The sequence below is a fragment of the Crinia signifera genome, chromosome 9 (assembly GCF_055691185.1).
Source record: "Crinia signifera chromosome 9, ASM5569118v1, whole genome shotgun sequence".
NCBI classification, from domain to species: Eukaryota; Metazoa; Chordata; class Amphibia; order Anura; family Myobatrachidae; genus Crinia; species Crinia signifera.
In genome coordinates, this window is record NC_139225.1 from 35,576,151 (window position 1) to 35,597,082 (window position 20,932).

The window sequence follows — 20,932 nt, forward strand, 5'->3', positions numbered from 1 at the left end:
GGGGGAACTATTTCTTGCTCTGCCTCCTTCCTAGCCCGCTTAGTGCCACCCACTTTCTTAGCTACCGCGCGCGCAACCATTTTTGCAAATTTGCGCGGGCGCTTGGGGGACCCAGACTCGTCACTGCTAGCCGACGAGTGGGAGGAGGAGGATGCACACTCAGAAGTATCATCATGCTCACCGTCTCCTGAAGCCTCGCCTTGAACCACGGGGTCTACCCGCGGCGTGGCCACCGGCCTTGCGGAAGTAGATGCTTCTGGCCTGGACGTAGAAGCCGGGGTCTCGATCCGCAGGGCAGCGGGTGCTGACCCCCCGGCTGGGGCTGGAGCCGCCACTGGGGTTGCTGGCCGAGATTCAGGAGCCCTCCTGGATCGGTCTGTGTCTTCCTCTTGAGACGACCCTCCGAACACGACACTTGCCCCACCGACTGTGGATACCTCGGGAGATAAAGGGGCAACGTTAGGACCATATCCTGAACCCGTCACCCTCCCCGATCCCCCTGCTGTTGTACCAGAGCTCCCCGGGCCCCCAGTCGCATAAACCTGGTTGACCTGTTGAGCCTGAGGGTACATGCTGGGGTGTGTATAGGCCCCCCCCTGAAACGACTGCTGTTGCCCTCCCGGGCCCTGAGGGTTGGGTGCACCAGCACCCTGCCATGCCCCCCCCGAAATACCCCCCGGGAAACCCCCCGGCAGGCCCTGCTGTTTGGGGGAAGTAAGGGAAGGGGGCCGGCTGGCTCCCCGCGTAGGGCCCATACTGTGGGTTAGGCATGGGATACCCCGAGTACCCCCCTGTATTTGGGGCGGAAAATGCCCACTGCTGCTGCTGCTGCAAGGGGGCGTGCATATAGGCTTGCTGGCCCGCCCCGAACCCGGCATGTCCAAACCCTTGGGGTCCCCCCTGACCCGCCGGAGCCCCGGCGAAACCCTGAGGGGCCGTATGGAAGGGCTGCTGGCCCTGATGCCATTGCTGCTGCGGGGCCTGCCAACCCTGAAAGGGAGGGGCACCGCCATCGACCCGGCCACCGACGAAAGCGCCCGCACGGCCACCGTCCCTGCCTAAGGGGAGGAGCGAACCCCTTACTGGGGCCATGATGTTTGCCAGGGATGCCAGAGCCCCCTGACCTGCGCCGCGCTGACCCCCTGTGTTCACCGGCAGAGGGCTCCATGCAGGGCCCCCGGTGATGACCCGCAGCGGGCTGCCCTGCCCCTGTGCCATCGGGGTACTGGTTCTGGGGGGCACCCCCCCATCCCCCCCACTGCGCAAAACCCCACTAGCACTCACCCCGCTGCCTGATGCGCGCGGGGTGACATTCACAGCATCCTCAGCCTGCACTGCCAGGAGTACGCCAGCAGATGGCGCCAAAGTGCTGTCCCCAGCCGCGCTGCTCGCGGCTGGGCGCACTGTGTGTGCGGAGGAAGCTGCATGCTCCCCGCTCACAGCAGAGCCCTGCTGAGCCGGGGAGATGCTTCTGGGCGTGGGGGGAACCCTGTCCCCCTGTGACTGACACTGCAGGAGACGGCGCGCGCACCCGCGATGACGCGGTCGTCCTGCTACCTCCCCTCCCGCCACGCGCTGGCACTGTGACCAGCGGGCGGGAGGCGTCTGACAACCACCGTGGAGGTGGTGCGGATCTCTTGGGGCGGCCGGACATGGTGAAGCTGCGCGTGGAATACAGGCCTAGCAAACAAAAAAGGTACTTAGCTTCGCGTGCTGCTTCACTGTGTGGATCCGGATTCCAAGAGGAAGTTCCTGCCCCAGAGCTGGACCCTAAATACCCTGCATAAGCTGCCTCCCCTTTTGGTGCTAATTGGCCCAGCTACACCACATGCTAACCTGCCTGTGAATCATCACACTGCTCTGTGCTGCATTGCCTGTGACGTTAACCCCCAAATCCCCGGGCTCTTAACTGCACTCTGGCCTAGACTGCCCTCGTTTTGCCTAGTTCGGCCGGGGGACCTTATGTAAAAAGTGTCCCCCAGCTGTGGCATGACACTGCGGGCTGTTGGGGCCCGGTGCTGTCCCCCGTATTTTTGCAACCAAGAGCGGTCCAAGAGTCCAGGGATGGTTTCAGAAATATAGGGGACCCCTACGCTTTTTGTCCCCCCGTATTTTTGGAACCAGATCTGGCTCAATGATCCCACAAATTCGCACATTTCCTCAAATTCGCACATTTTCATGACTAAAAATCGCACATATTCGTGACTAAAAATCGCCCATTATCGCACTTAATCTCACATTTTTGCCCGGAATATGCAGCTCACTAAATATGCGAATTTGCAGCAAAAAATGCGATTTTAAAAAGTGTGATAATGGGCGATTTTGAAAAGTTACTAAAACTCGCATTCTATTAAATGTCACCCTACAAACAAAATTTGTGTTACATAAACATGCAGTTGATTTTGATGCCACTTTTTAAATAAAAACACCTATACCCTATATCCCAACTAGAAATTTTAAAACACCTGTCCAGTGGTGTCTCCTACTTACGTTTGGCAGAGGGGGCTGCCACTACCCCTATGCCCGGAGATCAGACAGCCACCAGCCCCGAGTCCTGGCATCTGTGCAATGAATCCGGACATGTGCAAACCTCGGGTTTTATGGACTGCGCCAACTGCAGCCCATAGATGCTGGCTAGGGCTGCATGATAAGGCAGCTGTCTACTTATAGCACCCCAAACTGGCAAATCTAATTGATAGCATAGACCCGGCTGTCCTGTATTTCTCCTGCTGTGGGAAAAATAAAAGGACAGCAGACAATTGAATAGGCCCTATAGATTCTGCTCAGCCTTCTTCTCTGTGTCACACTTGTCTCACTCTGTGTCACACTTGTCTCACCAGCATTATTTCTGTGATGCCTGGAACACCTTTGATGCTCTAATTGTAGTGGGCAGCCTTGTGGATATCGCAGTCACAGAAGTTAATGTGAGTATTGGATATAAATAATAAGAGTAAACATAAAAATGTATAATATTGATAGCATTTTGCTAATAAACCTTATACAGTCACATTAGCAGTCCCCTGACACCCTGCTTTTTTAAAGTGCATTAATTTGGGAATATGCTTTTACATTTTGCACACAGATATGACAAATTTGAGCAACTGTATGCAGCCAGGCAGTGAATAACTGTCAGCATGCTGGTTGGTGGATGGTTGAAGCTATCTACCAATCAGAGAGCTGACAAACCATTCACTGTATGGAAGCATGTAGCGAGACAGCTCTGGACCGCAGGAGAGGCATCTAATAAGCTTGTTTTATTGGTTCCCATGAATGGGTGTGTATGGGCCCTAGTGCTTTACTTTACCCAGGGCTTACTATGCTTTTATAGATGTCCCCACTCTCTCTCTCTCTATATATATATATATATATATATATATATATATATATATATATATATGTGCGTGTTATATGTTATACATGTCCGGAAAGAATGTTTCTTAATGATTTATTCTCATGCAAACCATTGTGATAAAAGATTGTGTGTGTAAATTCATATGATCTTCCTGTACATTGTCACATGCAACCTATGGATACGTCGTCATCCTCATCCTCATCCATGTAATAATCCATTATCACCTGGTCGTGTCATGTGTGTGTCCTGTCAGAATGGATGGCATGTTGGGGAGGTAAGTAAATATCTTCATCCATTACACTAGAACAGGATGTCATGTATTGGACAGGATGCAATAAAGAATAAATACGATAAATAAATAAAATAAAAACTGTTTTGGGGGTTTAAACGCAATTGCGAATGCACTAAAGCCATTGCAGAGGGTAACACCAGCTGTATCTGGCATTACCCCATAGAAGTCTGGGCTTATCTCCACAGCGCTGTATTGGGGTGCACATGGGACTAGGGATGGCCATCGGCCATCGATGATTCAAAATCATCGATGGTTCATGGCCGATGTTGAATACTTTTGCCATGGATGGAACAGCAAAACGATGTTTTGCTTTATTTTTCTTTCAAAGTGCCGGGACACGGAGCATAGCTCCGCCCCAACACGTGCAAAGCGCCCCCCCCCCCCCCTGTGTTTTGATTGGCCCACAGGCCAATCAATCAAATACAATGGATGACCATCGATATGTAAAAATATCAATGGTCATCCATTGCAAAGTTTAGCACTATTGATGGCCATTTTCAGAATTGTCATCGATGGCAATGGCAACGATGGCAATCCGTACGTGGGACACTACCTGCATGCCCTACGGCCGCCGGCGTCACTCTGCTTATGCGCTAGAGCAGGGGTCCTCAAACTATTTTGCTCTGAGACCCCATCAGACAATAAAAATAATTACAGGATCCCAGCAAGTTACTGCAGAAGGTCATCACATCACATGTGTAGTCAGCAGACAGCACATACATGGCAGCATTGTGGAGGCACAAAATGATGGGAGGAGTCTGAAGTAACAGACAATCCAACAGATGTATCAGACTCCTTAAATCACTGACTGAAATCAGAAAAGTCATCAGCCTGATAGTCAGCAACATGGAGTCGCGACCCCATGATGAGAAGGTCGGGACCCACTTTGGGGTCAGGAGCCACAGTTTGAGATTTTCAGACCGACCTAACCGGTCAGCTGCGCATGCGCACAAAGCCATCGAAAACACAGGCATTGTCCCAGCGTTAGGAGAGGGCCGCTGACATCAGCCGGTAATTCAGCAGAAAATACGACTGGAAAATACTCTTCATTTTCCATCCGTATTTGGCTGAAGCTTGCACGGATCAGTCAGATCCGTCATATCAGTCAGATCCATGCAGGCTTCTCTGTGGAATAAAACAATAATGAAATAAATAATAATGAAATAAATTATTTTAAAATAAATTATTTAAAAAATGGCATGGGGGATCCCCCCCACTCGGTTATAACCAGCCCTGGGCTCATTGAGCCGATCCTGGTTACAGAAATACTGCTGGGGTCCCACTGTATTTCTATAACCAGCACCAGGCTCTTGGCCCGATCCTGGTTCCCAAAATACGGTGGACAAAAGGAGTAGGGGTCCCCCGTATTTCAGAAATCAGCACCGGGCTCAAACAGCCAGCGGTGTCATGCTACAGCCGGTGGACACTTTTTACATAAGGTCTCCCTGCCAAAGCATGATTACCCTGGTTGGTCAGCCCGGGCCAGGTCCCTGGAGGAGTGGGGAGCCCCCCCCCCAATAATGGGGTCTCCCCCTCAAGGGGAACTCCTGTCCGTGCTGAAAACCGGGGCTGTCCCCACCACCCCTGGGCTAAATAAAACATTGGTGGACAGTGGAAGCAGCAGCCTTGGAGTTTCTCCTGTCCGAGGCTGCTGCTGCACCTCTGGGTAGGAGGATGGGGAGGGAGCAGGGAGGAAGGAGGGGAGCTGCTGCTGCCACCAGATGGGAGGAGGGAGAGGAGGCGAGCCCTGCGATGTCTCGCAGCAGCATGCGCTAATCCTGATGACCTGGCAATGGATTTCTCTGGCGGCAGGTACAACCTAGGAGGTGCTATGCAATGCGCACGGGAACGTACATTGCATCGCACCTCCTGTCATATACATGCAATCTGGGCACTGTGAAATTGCATGTAAATTGCCCTTACTGCATGTAAATCGCCCTAGTGTTTGTGCATCTTAAGTGATACATCTCACGTGTGTTCCTCCTCTAGAGCTCAGAAGACAGCTCCAGGATTTCCATCACTTTCTTCCGCCTCTTCCGTGTCATGCGCTTGGTGAAACTTCTTAGTAAAGGAGAAGGAATAAGGACGCTGCTGTGGACATTTATTAAGTCCTTTCAGGTAGGTGGCTTGTATGTGGTTCTCGCTACAGTTATTCCAGTGACCAAACAGAGGGTTAGCCTTTTAAGTGACTGCCCCCTTAAAAAAAAGAATGCTGCATAGCCCTCGTTAACGAGGTCCTCACTTATCTGTACAGACGAGGGAGGGTGGTCGTTAAAGATGTGCAGGAGCGCTCATTAACAATATTGAGTGTACACACTGGACGAGATAGTGCAAGATATCACTCACCTATCTTTTACTATCTCGTGTGTATGGGGCTTAACTGTTCTAAGGGCCAGATGCACTAAGCTTCAAAAGTGATAAAATGGCGAGTGATAAACAACCAACCAATCAGCTTCTACCTGCCATGTCACAGACTGTGTTTGAAAAATGTCAGGCAGGAGCTGATTGGTTGGCTTTTTATCACTCTTTATCACTTTTGAAGCTTAGTGCATCTAGCCCAAATATATTATTGAGGCAGTGCACTGCAATATCAATGTTCTAGTAGGGTACTTGCCTACTTATTGACTGCTCTGTAGCACAAATCGCATAATTGCCCTGCCCACTTCTTGGCGGTAAGCGGACAGAGGGAGGTGTGCTGGGGAGGGGAGCTCGGAGTGCCATGCGATTTTTCGTGAGCCCTCCAGACATTACGGGAGAGTGGCCAAGTGTGCCTAGTAGCCTACCCTATAGTACCTGTTCTGTGGTACAAGGCGCATTGCTTGTTTCATCTTGCAAGGCAGTGGCCCAACTGCAATGTCACTCAGGACAAATCAAGGATGTGCCCGATAGTATGCAAATAAATTCGGTTTGTCAACATAAGAGGAAATGCTCATCCTCCACAATGTCGCCCAAACACAGCTGCAAGATGGCGCATGCACAGATAGACCATAGAGGCCATCTTGGTTAGGGGATAAAGCATTCCTGGAGGAGGAGCCATATTGTTGGAGACCACACATAAGTCCAATCTATTTCTACCATTTAATGTGAAGGACACAAAGCAAATTCCCTCCTGCAAAATCAGAGTTAGTGGAAGCCAGGACTCGGCCTATAGTGCTCTTACTAATGCTAATGAAAGCATTGGAATAATAGTGACACCCACCTGTAAAAAAACATCCCACTCTACGAGGCTAGACCGAGCTTGTCTTACTGGTATTTCTATGGTTCTGCTCACATCCTGCAGACACTATTTTCTCCTCACTCTATTCATGAAGATATGAGTAGCTCATAATAAGCCAATGTAATACACAGCAAAAATAATCAATAAGAAGAAAGGTCAGAATGTGCAGTAATAAACCGTGCAGCGACTCCTGCGCCACACTGGTACACAGTGTGGGTTGTATTCTATGTACTGTGACCAGGGGGCCCATACGGCAGCCATGTTTGCCTTCCAGAAGCATACCTCCCAACTGTCCCGCTAAACGCGGGAACGTCCCGATTTTTTGGGATGTTCCCGCGCCCGGCAGTGTCCCACTGCGCAGGGGGGGCAGTTGGGAGTCTCTCCCCCCCCCCCCAATCTGACAGAATAAACGCTGTGCGCATGCGCACAGCGTCTATTCGCGGGTGGAAACGGGGCGTGGCCTAATTTGCATAAGATGTGCCCTCATTTACATACACCATGCCCCCTTTTCTAGTATTCTAGTATTCATAAAGCTGGGAGGTATGCAGAAGTCCCACGTCAGCTGCTGCAGCCACGCTAAAAATTGCAGCCAAAATGTCGACTGCGCAGTAACAAAATGAGGGTGCCATGTTTCCGGAGACCTGCGTATGCGCAGTAGACTATGGTTAATGTCAGTCAAAGTGCGGCTACATTGCATTTACAATCCATACGCGTTTTCAGTCACTATTTCCCCTCACCTATGCGCAATATGTACGGTATGCATGCACAGTCGTTCGATAATCGCTCACATTGCAAATTCTCTTATTAGAGACCCATGCTGAATTAGGCCCATGGTATCCCTTCTTGTTTAGCAAAACTCCTCAAAGTGGACACAGAATGAAGCACTTCCATGATGATTCAGATATGTGCACATATCAGCAGCATATGCGTCCTCATTGTGGGGGAGATTCTCTAAGAATCTCCGCCCCCCTTCGCCGCCCATCGCATAATTAATTATCGCATATGCTGTAACATATGCGATAATTAAGGCAAAGGACAGCTCTTGCGTTAAGAGCTGTTCTTTGCAGGGCCATCTTAACAGCAGTGTGGGCCCCTGGGCAAAGCAATACACTGGGGCCCTTACCCATTCTCCCCTCCTAGAGGTGGGGGGTGCTATCAGCAGCAGCTTTGATGTCCCACGGGTGGCAGGGGGTGCTCTATCTTCCACTCAACATGTAGGACCAGGAGCAGTAACTTCTGCTAATTACTCCTTTACTGCACAGGTGGTGGGAGGGAGAACACTAATGTGTGGAAGGGGGCACTGAGCTGAATGAAGGGTCCCTTGTAAATTACTTCCAGGGAGGTAGGGGGTGTTTTATGCGCAGAGGAGGGTTGTATAATGGAGTGGGCTTAATATTCGTCATTTTCCGGTGGAAGGGCAGCTTAACTGCAGATATCGCCATTATCTGGAAATAGATTTCTTAGCCTTCAATAGTATAAAAACCTAGAGTCACAACTTTCAGGAGGTGCTGGGGACTTGGGGATCAGAGATCAGGAGCCAGAGCAATCCATTGACAAAAATATAAAACTGTACACCAGACGTTTGGAGCTGGAGCAGGGACCAGCTGCTGGAAGGCTGATATCTCTGGTTCTAGGCATGATAGAGACAAGCCGCTATTGTCGACAGAAAGGGGAGAGTCCCAGCTTTTGGAATATATTCTCAGAAAACCTCTAAGTCATGGAGAACCAGAGAAATATGACTGGGAAATGCAATTAACAGGTCGGATGCGTACTGCTGCTTTGAAGTTGGATATCTCCAGTTCCCCAGGGCCGATTTTCAAAATTCTGGTATCCCTGGAAAAAGGGGATCCTCAGCTATCACATTGGGCCCTTATACACCTGGGGCCCCTGGGCAAGTGCCCATTAAGCCCATACGAAAAGACGGCCCTGGTTCTTTGTGGTGAGAGTCGCCGGGTCCCAGCAGGTCCCGGCGGCTCTCCCCTTCCTCCCACACCCGGCGCTGCTGCTGGATCAGTGCAGGGAGGAGGTCACAGGTCCGGGCAGCACTGCGCTGTGCTGCCCGGACACAGGTGAGGGGGGAGGGGGCGATGCGGGGCCGCGGGGGGTCGGCGCGGGGCGGCGGAGGGTTGAGATAGAAGCCCATTGGCTTCTATGGGGCATCGCCAGATTTCTCTGGCGATGCCCCCCGCCGCGGTCACCCGGCGGGGGATGCTTACAGCATCCCGAAATGCGGTAAAAACCCTGATAACAGGGTTTTTACCGCATTTTTAGCTTAGAGAATCTCCCCCTGTGTCGTTTAAAGGAATGTGGATCTTCATCTATAGTCAAAGATCTCTGCATCTATACAGCCTCATCGCCTTCATACATCTGCTTTTGATTAACTATCCTGGCTGTCAGTGTACATTCGCTCCAACCCTCTCTTTGGTGCAAGATAGGGATGGCCATCGGTGCAGTCACCATCGATGGCAATACTGCACCCAGCCATTGATAGTAACAAACTATGTAATGGATAACCATCGATAGTTTTAGCTATTGATGGTCACCCATTTTCCTCGACTGACTGGCCCGTTGGCAAATCAGTACATGGGGCGGGGCTTTCAGGGTTGTCAGGGGAGGAGCTATGCTCTGTGTCTCAGCACCTTGAAGAATAAACAAACAAAGGGCGGGATGTTCTAACATCCGCAGCCCTCTATCGCCCCCTTCGCCTGCCACCGCATTCTTAATGATCGCATATGCTCTAACATATGCAATCATTAACGCAAGGGACAGCTCTTGCGATAAGAGCTGTCCCTTGCGATGCGGCGCCGGTGCTGGACTTCCAGGACTGAGACCCGGGAGTCCATCTGCGCATGTGCAGAGCACAGCGATGGCCGCAGGGCATGCTGGGAGGGATCCGTGATGGATCCCTCACACAGCGCTGCGGTAAGAAGCCCATAGGCTTCTGCAGGAAATCGCCAGCTTTTGCTAGCGATTCCCTCCACATCGCTGACACTGCGGAGGGGGGACAGAGCAAACAGAAATGCGGTAAAACCCCTTTAACAGGGTTTTTACCGCATTTCTGCTTTAGAGAATCTTCCCGATTAAACATTGGTTCTGCTGTGCCTTCGATGGAGAGAAACTATATGGTTCTCCCCCATCGATGGCAAAAGTATTCAACATGACCATACCTAGTGCAAGAGGTAAATCTTTTATCAGCCAATCATCTCTGAATGGCCTTATTTTCTGGAAGGTGCTAAAATAAGAAGTAGAATGCTATGAGCAAGATCCCATCTAGTAAATGTCATACTTGCCGACTTTTTAATACTCCTCTCCAGGAGAAGCCCGGAGAGGAGAGAAAGGGGGACGGGACTTGGCTTTGTTTTGGGGGCGGAGCAAGACTGACATCACCAAGCCCCGCCGGCATGACAGACAGCCACACTCATTTGCGGGTCCGCGGATGGGGGAGGGGCTAAAGTGCAGCAAAATTAGCCACGCCCCCTCCCCACGGACCCATGACAAAAATGTGTTTTACACCGCAGGGAAGGGGGGACCATGAGGCTGTGGCGTAATGCGGGAGACTTGCCCACCTTCCAGGGGGCCGGGAGGGGGACCCGAATTGCGGGACCCTCCCGTCCATTCCGGGAGGGTAGGTAGGCAAGTATGGTAAATGTACCCCTATGTGCTTGACAGTAGTCATTCACTTTGTTTCTGATTTCAGAGCTTTCTGAATATAGTGATCTAGAGAACAGACCCCGTAGCTGTACTTTGTTCTTACTAGGCACAATCTTGAACCAAACCTATAACCCATGTATGTTTAATTCATGGATTTCCCCTCTGCTTAGGGCTTGGCAGTGGTTGTATACATCATTATAAGTCTCTCCCTGTGTTTCCCCCCCCCCCCCAGGCTTTACCATACGTCGCTCTTCTGATCGCAATGATATTTTTTATCTACGCTGTCATTGGTATGCAGGTGAGTCCAACGCGTGTTGTGTGTGACCCAGAGCTCTCTCTCTCCGAATCACAGTGTAGGCCACACTAACAAATCTAACCTCTGTGTTGTTGCCTTGTGCAGACATTTGGGAAAATCGCCATGCAGGATGGGACTCAGATCAACCGGAATAACAACTTCCAGACCTTCCCCCAGGCTGTGCTGCTGCTGTTCAGGTACGGGGACCATCACTGCGCCATGTCAAGGACAGAGACAGTCCCTTCACAATGATAAACACTTCATTTATTATACAGGTCCCTTATCCGAAATGCTCAGAACCACAAGTATTTTGGATAAGGGATTATTTCGGATTTTTTCTTTCTTTACATACTCACCTGGTCCCCTGGCGGTGCCGTGACGGTTCTCCCCCCCCCCCCCCCCCCCCCCCCCCACTTCCATGGCGTCTATCGGATTCCTCTTCAGAGGGATCCCCGGTCCCATGGATACACTGCATGGGTGCGCCAGTGACCACACCTGGGACTGTGGATGCTGCTAAAGAGGAATCTGATGGCTGCTGTGGACACCAGGGGGGTGAGGTAAGTATAAAAAAGGTGCGGTGGGACACAACAACAACAACAAAGGCTAAATATTCTGAATACCTACGGTTTTTGTAATATTTCGGTTTTGGGATATCTGGATAAGGCGTATATTCGGAGCCAAGTGAGCAGGTTAGCGCCCCACCACCCGAGTACCCGTGCTACCATGCGAGCAGATGTCCGCTTACACATCTGCTCGGATGCGTCCACACAGAGGAGAAATCATTCGATGGTTAAACACCATCAAATGATTTTTCCTCTGTTTGTAACGAACAGTCAGCCTATACTTACTTTTCTGATGGACACTTCCCAACTAATATAGAGCGGGCACCGACGTCATGTGAAGTCATCTGCCACCCAAGCAGGCAGGGGCACACCTGCGTTCTGATGGGCCCGCCCAGCATTTCTGTGGGCGCACCCACAGTTTTTGTGGGCATTCCCATGAAGGGCTGGGTGGCTAAAAGAACGCTGCTTAGTGAGCGGGTCTGAATCAGACCCCATGTGCGCTGCAGGTGGGGCAGATGTAACATGTGCAGAGAGAGTTAGATTTGGGTGAGTTATTTTGTTTCTGTGCAGAGTAAATACTGACTGCTTTATTCTTACACTGCAATTTAGATTTCAGTCTGGACACATCCCACCCAAATCTAGCTCTCTGCACATGTTACCTCAGCCCCACCTGCAGTGCAGCATGGTTTTGCCCATTAGAGAGCGGTTTTGCTTTTGCGATCAAGTCGGAATTTTTTCAATGTCCAAAACGAATAAATCAATGAAAAATGCACAAAGCCCAGGGAACTGACAGGTGTCTCTTTTCTAGGTGTGCCACAGGCGAGGCCTGGCAGGAGATTATGTTGGCCAGTCTGCCTGGCAAGAGATGTGATATTGAGTCAGACTTTGCTCCAGAGGAAGAGTTTACCTGTGGGAGCAACTTCGCTATCGTTTATTTTATCAGCTTTTTCATGCTTTGCGCCTTCCTGGTAAGTACAACAATGGGTAGACATTGTAGACATATAGATTAAATATACTAGATTCCGAGGTGGACCCAGGTAAAAAGTACTCAGGTCTTAGTAAATTTCCCCCATAGAGCTTAATTCGGACCACAAATCCTGCTTTTTTTCTCAAATAGGCAAAACCATGCTGCACTGCAGTTGGGGCAGATGTAACATGTGCAGAGTGAGATTTGGGTGGGGTGTGTTGAAACTTAAATTTTAATTACAGTGTAAAAATAAAGCAGCCAGTATTTACCCTGCACAGAAACAAAATAACCCACCAAATCCAACTGTACTCCACCTGCAGTGCTGTATGGTTTTGTCCATCTGAGAAAAAAGCAGCTTTGCAATCAGGTCTTAAATAGGCCCATAAACCATACTCTGTCCTCAGTGATATTCAGCTATGGCCGACAATTGTTATAAAGGCTCTGAAACTGAAAACTGATGCAATTGACTTATTACCTTATTTTTATAACACGTATTCCACATTGCTTAACAGAGAATAGTGCAGCCTCTTGCCCCAATGGAGCTTGCAATCTATATGCCCTATCACATAGATGCACACTAGGGTTTATTCAGTGTAAAATGATAGTGTACTCAGGGGGTTATTCAGCTTGGTTTGCAGATTTACAAACATCGCTATTCGGCGATGGGTTCAAATCTGTGCATGTGTTAATGCATGAGTCTTGAAATGCATTCTCAGTGCAAGGGCCTGTCGGGGACAGCGGCGACGCAGTGTTTACAGGACAAGGACAGAGCATTGTGGTGGCATAGTCTGGACAATGCAGGCATGTCCAGACCTTTGGAGGGGTGCAGTGGCTCAAAAGATGTCTGAACTACAAGAACCAGCGGGCCCTTTAATTCTTTTTTACACAGCACAATCAGCCCGGTGCCCACTGCTCTGGAGCACCGGGGACAGCCCCGGGTTTCAGGCCAGGCAGGGTTAATTCTGGAGGGAGGGCCCCTTCATTGGGGGGGGTCTCCACTCCCCCAGGATCCCTGCCTGGCCTGATCAGCCACATGTATTAATACTTTGGCCAGGGGAACTAATATAAATAGTTTCCCCCGGCTGTGGCATTACCCTGCTGGCTGTTTGGGCCCAGTGCTGGTTCTCAAAATACGGGGGACCCCTAGCCCTAGTCATTTTGTATCCTGTATTTTTGGCATCCCCTATTTTGTTTAACCCGTGAATTTCTAGAACCAGGACTGGCTCTTTGGGCCCGGCACTGGATATAGCCATGGGGGCGGAGCCCGGGCCATTTTTTTTTAAATATTTATTTAATTTTTTTTTTTTTTACACACTAAGCCTACATGGATCTGACTGATCCATGCAGACTGCCCATTCGTATTAGTATTTGGCGGCCGCCAAATCCGGATTTGAAAAAACTACGGTTGCCTATGCCATAGGTGAGTTCGAATCCCCTCAATATGAAGGTTAGTAAATCTGCCCTACTTAAGAGTCATATTTTCCCGAAAATACGGACCATGCCAGACGTATACAGTTGTAGCCGGCATAGGCTGTATTTGTATATATTAGTAAATTTCCCCCTGATTGTCCTAATCTGTATGTATGCCTTGCATTTGGCAGCGATTGAAATACAAGGTCTTCTGAGGTAAAAGTATGCAAATATTTCAGCACCATTCCCTTGGCTTTATTTCTGACATGATTTTCCTGCTATTATGATGCACTTTAGCCACTGAGATGTATTAGGTGACTCAATTTCCATATAATATAGTCTAGACTCCACCTGAAGCATGGAAGGCCCTGTTTTATATTCAGAGCACAAAACACAAAGTATATACTGTATGAATTCCTCTCACACATTGGAAATAACTAGCCCCATAGATGTGAGCAAGGGAATGTAGGAGACATTCTAATATGTGTAGAATTTATTCATTTTTAAATGTTTATTAGCACTACATCTAGTCATTTAATGTATTTATTTATTTATTTGCATGGATGTGGTGATTGCGATTGTATTTTTCACTTCAGATCATTAACTTGTTCGTGGCCGTTATTATGGATAATTTCGATTATCTCACAAGGGATTGGTCCATTTTGGGACCGCATCATCTGGATGAGTTTAAGAGAATATGGTCTGAGTATGATCCAGAAGCAAAGTAAGTATTGAAGCTCATATCCTTGCCTCGCAACCAAACACCATATCACCAGCCAAACCACAATACGCGCCATCATTATGCCAGAGCACAATACCCACCATCGCCATGCCAAACCACAGAACCTGCCATCACAAGGCCAAAGCACAATACCCACCATCACAAGGCCAACGCACAATACCCACCATCATCATGCCAAATCACAACACCCACCATCATCATGCCAAACCACAACACCCACCATCACCAGGCCAAAGCACAATACCCACCATCATCATACTAAACCATAACACCTGCCGTCATCATGTCAAACCACAATTCCCGCCATCATCATACCAAACCACAATACCTACCATCACTAGGCCAAAGCACAATACCTACCATCATCATGCCAAACCACAATTCCTGCCATCCTCATGCCAAAGAACAATAGCCGCCATCACCAGGCTTAAGCACAATACCCACCATCATCATACTGAACCACAACACCCGCCATCATCACGACAAACCACAATTCCCGCCATCATCATGCCAAACCACAATACTCACCATCATCAAGTCAAACCACAATTCCCACCATTGTTATACCAAAGCACAAAACCCACCATCATAATGCCAAACCACAACATCCACCATCATCATGCCAAACCACAATTCCTACTATCATCATGCTAAACCACAATACCCGCAACCAGGCCAAAGCACAATACCTGCCATCATCATGCCAAACCACAATACCCACCACCATTTTACCAAACCGCAATCTTTGCTTCTTTGCCATCCTCATACCTAACCACAATCCGTCTTTCATCGCTTCATCTGCTCTCTACCACCAAAGCACCTGATCACCTCTACCATGTCGCACCCTCTCTCTTCCACCCCTTCACCCACTCTTGTCCACCGCTTCACCGACAGTCATCCAACAAATTACCAGAATTCTTCTACCCTTTCCCTCTTCATTAAAGAAGTAATTGGTCCTTTGACTTTTTTCCAGGGGCCGTATTAAACACTTGGATGTGGTGACCTTATTGCGCCGAATCCAGCCTCCCCTGGGATTTGGAAAACTATGCCCGCATCGTGTGGCGTGTAAGGTAAGCGGTCAATGATGAGATATGGGAGTTATCAATATGGTCCTACAATCTGCCATTCCCCATTGTCAGATTCATATGTAAACCATCAGGTCTGATTACAAATACAAATAAGGGTCACTGTTTTCTAACTGATAGATCATCTCAGGGGTAGTTTACTGCCACCAATATATTGTATATATCGTGCCACACTATCCCTTGCATCTTAATTACTTTTCTTAACCAAGAATCTACCTCTTTTACATTCTTAACCTCCCCCCATCAGCTGCTACTTACCATCCTTAAATGTACTTACAGAGATTGGTTGCTATGAATATGCCTCTTAACTCTGATGGTACTGTGACATTCAATGCCACCCTATTTGCCCTGGTCCGAACCTCGTTGAGGATCAAAACTGAAGGTATATTTGTCCTTTGTGTATTATAAGTCTGTTGATAAACATTTGCACATTTGGGAAGTAATTCGGGTAAGTCACATTTCATAAAAACCAAAGGGGTAAAGCTTCGTATTTGTTCTTCACCTCTGACTTTTATCATAAACTGTATATTGCTTAATGTTTTATTGTTCACCCTGCAAAACAAATAAAACTTGTCAATTTAAAAAACAAAAACAAAGGGGTAAATATACTAAGATGGGATTTCTATTGCAGATGGGATGTTGCCCATACTTCTTATTAATTTAGCACCTTCTAGTAGAAACTAATATATAGAATCTGTTCCTATGAGCAAAATCCCATCTTCAATTGAACGCTCATTTTAAGCCCCATACACACTAGAAGATTATCTTTCCAATCTGACTGGTTGGAATGAAAATCCGGCCATTTTTGGGAACAAATCACAATCGACCATTTGCTCCAAAACATTGGAAAATGGACAAAAGCAGTCATCTGCATAAATTGATTCAACCAATTTGTCTGAATGGCTATTTTTGTATTTTTTCCGTGTTTAGGCGCAAATGGTCAATTGTGATTTGCTCTCAAATTTCCAGATTTTCATTTGAACCAGCCAGATTGGAAAGATAAACTGTTAGTGTGTGTATGGGCCGTTAGTTACAGGGCTGTTTAGAGCAAATTTGATAGAAAATCAATGATAATCTCATGCAGACAAAAGTACATAAACAAATATTATGGAGCAGTAGGTCTTGAAAGGTTTATATGTCTTATCTGAGAACAGGGAGGTCCAAGTTATTAAAGTGTTACAATACGTCAAGATTGAAAGGATCAGAACATATTTAATATAAAGCTAAACTTGTGTTTTATCAGTGTATATCCAGAACTATGTAGAGCTATATTTACAAAATGCTCTTCTTTGATAATTACAGACCTTTGTGTTTCAGGGAATCTGGAAGCTGCTAACGAGGAACTAAGAGCCGTCATTAAAAAAATCTGGAAAAGAACCAAGCAGAAGATATTGGATGAGGTCATCCCACCTCCTGAAGGTCAGTACTATACAATCAGAAATACACGGTTACCGGCGATGGAGATGCCGCAGCCTAACCCTTAGTATCCCCTAGTGCCTAAACTTGTGCCAGATGACTGCCAGACAGGGGGATCCCGATGGTCAGTATCCCGACGTCGGAATCCCGACTGCTGGTCCCCCAATAGGGGGATCATGATTCATAGGGGCTTTTCTCCCTTGGGGGGGTCCACGACCCTCATAGATGGAGAATAGAACCTGAGCCGAGTGAAGCGAGCCATCGAACCCACAGCAGGGTGAACGCAACGAGCCCACAAGGGGCTTTTTTGTGCTTGCCCCCCTGTTGGAGCTCCGGGATTCCCCCTGTCGGATCGCCATACCACATCCTGCCTAAAACGAACTCCCCCGCCCCACCTAACATTAACCCACCCAGTGTACTTACAATCCGGATGGCGGCAGTCGGGATTCCTGCATCATTGTCGTCAACAATGTCAGGATTCATCTAAAGGCCTTCTGGGCGTTAGTCAAGATGCGGGCATTGGTATTACATAGTTACATAGTAGGTAAGGCTGAAAAAAGACTTGCGTCCATCTAGTTCAACCTGGTATAGATATCCATTGCTGATTTGGTAGGTTCTGGTATTTTACAGACAAATTATATTTCTTATTTGTACCCATGGATGTTTTTCTCCAGTAAATGTTTGTCCAACTTTGCCTTGAACGCATTTAATGAGCCAGCAGTTACCACCTCTCTGGGAAGAGAGTTCCAGAGTTTGACTGTTCTGACCGTAAAGAAATTTTTTCTACTAGCTGAATGAAATCTTTTTTCTTCTAATCTATACTCTGGTATTCTGGTTGGTAATATCCTGTGTGCCCGGTGCTAACACATCCCATACAATTACTATATTCATATTAATGTTGTCATTGTACAGTACCTACTGTATTTTAAGAGTTCATTTTGAAATACATGTCCATGCCTGATTGGTCCTGCCACCTGATTGGTCTGTAAGCCAATCTGTTTTGTGTATTACATCTATGACCTATCAGATTGATAACTGGGCTGGGCAGGTCAAATTCTAATGTGCCTATAGCTGCCAGTTTGATAAAAATAAATGTTATATATATATTTTTTTTTCCTTCAGAGGAAGAGGTGACAGTGGGGAAATTTTACGCCACCTTCCTAATCCAGGATTACTTTAGAAAATTTCGCCGTAGGAAGGAAAAAGGTCTTCTCGGAACGGAAAACCTGCCAAGCAATTCTACCACATTACAGGTTAATAACCCCAATGTCCTACAGTATATATGTGGTTTTCTTATTATAAGTTATTGGTGCATTCAGCACATATCGGGCCTGATTCTGATAAAATCAAGACACACGTGCAAGGGTGATTCACAAGTATCTGCATTAAAGAAGGCATTGGGGGAAATTTACTAAGATGTGTATTCTACTTCACATGTGATGTTGCTATAGGCAACCAATCAGAATCTACTTCTTATTTATTTAGCACCCTCTAGAAGACAGTAGACAGGATCTGATTGGTTGCCCATAGCAACATCACATGTGAAGTAGAATACATTACATCTTAGTAAATTTCCCCCATTGTCTGTTTGCGTGAATAATAGTAATAATTATTTTATTTATATAGCGCTCTTTCTCCAAAAGGACTCAAGGTGCTTAACAGACAGAATAAATATAGGTACTCTTTACCTACAAGGGCGCCCACGATTTTGATCGTGGGCATCGTAAGGAAAAAAAATTGCGTCGGTCGCATCGCATGCGACCAAAAAAGTGCATGCGACCGACACGATGACCGCGATTTCCCATAGGGAACAATGTTAAATGTCCCAATTGACCCGATTTTCCATAGGGAACAATGTTAAATGTCCCAATTGACCCGATTTTCCATAGGGAACAATGTTAAATGGCCCACAGAGGCCAAATAGGCACCCTGAAGTGTGAAATGGCCCCCCAATTGTTAACGCCACCCCACGATCAACGTCAACCCGAAGCGTGGCGAGCGGCGGCGGTACGCATCCTACGACCTTTTCATACCCCCACTATCCACGTCGGCGTGGAGTTGAGAATAGAAAGTGTGGCTAGCGCAGCGAGCCACCGAGCCCGAAGCGTGGCAAACGCACGCGGACAGCTGTGAAGCCCGCGAGGCGACGCGTATACCTGTGAAGGTGTCCGCGTCCCCTCGCGGGACTCGCTGCGCTCGCCACACTTTACATTCTCAACTCCACACCAACGTGGATAGTGGGGGTATGAAAAGGTCGTAGGACGCGTACCGCCGCCCCTCGCGGGCTCGCTGCGCTCGCCACGCTTCGGGTTGACGTTGATCGTGGGGTGGCGTTAACAATTGGGGGGGCCATTTCACACTTCAGGGTGTCTATTTGGCCTCTGTGGGCCATTTAACATTGTTCCCTATGGAAAATCGGGTCAATTGGGACATTTAACAATCGCGGTCATCGCGTCGGTCGCATCGCATGCGATTTTTTAGTACATGCAATGGCCGCGATGGGCGCCCTTCTAGGTAAAGAGTACCTAAATATAATACAATACATGAAAAATGAAGTACAGAAAAGCTATAAACAATATTTAAGGGAATTGCGGAAATGCTTGAGTAAACAGGAAAGTCTTGAGACTGTTTTTGAAGGATTCTAGAGTGGGGCCAGTGTCTAATTCAGAATCAGGCCCATTATCCGAAAAGGTCAAGTACAGGAAAATAATTGACTCTTACTTGTTCTATATTGGTGCACCCTAGGCTGGGCTGAGGAGCTTGCAGGATTTGGGATCCGAGATCCGCAGAGCACTATCCTGCGAGCTTGAAGAGGATGACATTTCTGCATTTAGAGGATTAGGGCTCCAGGTGGGTGATAAAACCATAGCGGACATCACCGTTCTGATGGGGAGGAGGGGAGTTGTGGGTCATTGGTTCAATCATCATCTCATCTTTCAATTTTAGGTTGCCGAAGAAACACCTTTAGGTGAGAGTGCACCAGGCCTGACCAATGATCGTCAGATCTCTTCATCTGTATTGTCCCTCACCAACTCCATTGGAGGCCGTGATGAGCAGACTCCCGCTCCCCGTAGATCCTCGTTGGTCAATCGATCTGGTGGGGGGTCCAAAGACAGCCTGCTGCCACCTCCTCCACCACCAACCAGTATGACCACTGGGAAAAAGAGGCCACTCAGTGCACGCAGGTTTCTATATCATGCACATAAGTTGTCCCTTAAAAATGTTCTAGAAATGGGCCACCTAGTATTGAGGGTGTTGAATTTAATATTTACTATTCAAAGGAGAGAGGTATCAAACCTTAGAGATAAAGTGGAGACAGTGGCTTCTAACTGTTACTTTATAGACAAAATCAAAGATTCCCAAAAACAGTCCTCAAGGCACCCCAACAGTCCAGGTTTTAAGTATACCCACGACTCAGCACAGGTGGTTAAATCAAATTGACTGAGGTACGAATCACATGTGGCAAAGCATGGATATAGTTAAAACCTGGACCATTGGGGTGCCTTGAGGGGTGCCGGGTGACTCGCCAACATTCCAAATTGTGACGGTCCTTTCTCCTACATCGGAATCCTGACTCCCATAGAGGGAGACTAGAATATGTGACATGTGCAAGGGGCTTCAATGCGCTCAACCCCCGCCTCCCCCATTAGTTAGGCTCCTGACAGTTGGGATTCCGATGTCGGAGAAATAACCATCGGAATCCCAACTGTCAGTGAATTATACCATACCCGCCTTGAGGACCGCGTTTGGAAACCTCTGGACTAAATTATTTCAAATAAATGTTCTAGATAAATGATAGCTAGAACCCGCTACTCAACTTTATCTTGCTAAGATTAGATGTACCTCACCCAAGTTGGTTACCCACTCAGTTACTTCCACCTAGTGCTGGTGAGAACCTCCGTCTTCTATGCCCAAGATGGTGACCTAGGTGAGGTTTTCATC

The 20,932-nt window shown here is 47.9% G+C and overlaps 1 protein-coding gene across 3 annotated transcripts in view; it reads left to right on the forward strand.

Annotated features, from left to right (window-relative positions):
* The window catches only part of CACNA1F (calcium voltage-gated channel subunit alpha1 F), a 104,317-nt gene that overhangs the window by 78,130 nt on the left and 5,255 nt on the right, over positions 1-20,932 (forward strand). For 2 of the 3 annotated variants that reach the window (XM_083158817.1, XM_083158819.1), the window contains 13 exons: positions 2,841-2,924; positions 3,606-3,626; positions 5,634-5,762; positions 10,745-10,810; positions 10,913-11,004; positions 12,179-12,338; positions 14,344-14,471; positions 15,463-15,559; positions 15,854-15,956; positions 16,892-16,993; positions 18,113-18,243; positions 19,736-19,840; positions 19,937-20,175. In XM_083158817.1, the coding sequence (XP_083014943.1) occupies positions 2,841-2,924; positions 3,606-3,626; positions 5,634-5,762; positions 10,745-10,810; positions 10,913-11,004; positions 12,179-12,338; positions 14,344-14,471; positions 15,463-15,559; positions 15,854-15,956; positions 16,892-16,993; positions 18,113-18,243; positions 19,736-19,840; positions 19,937-20,175 (1,457 nt within the window). The remainder of the gene's footprint in view (positions 1-2,840; positions 2,925-3,605; positions 3,627-5,633; positions 5,763-10,744; positions 10,811-10,912; positions 11,005-12,178; positions 12,339-14,343; positions 14,472-15,462; positions 15,560-15,853; positions 15,957-16,891; positions 16,994-18,112; positions 18,244-19,735; positions 19,841-19,936; positions 20,176-20,932) is intronic. The other variant, XM_083158818.1, reaches the window with a different exon arrangement.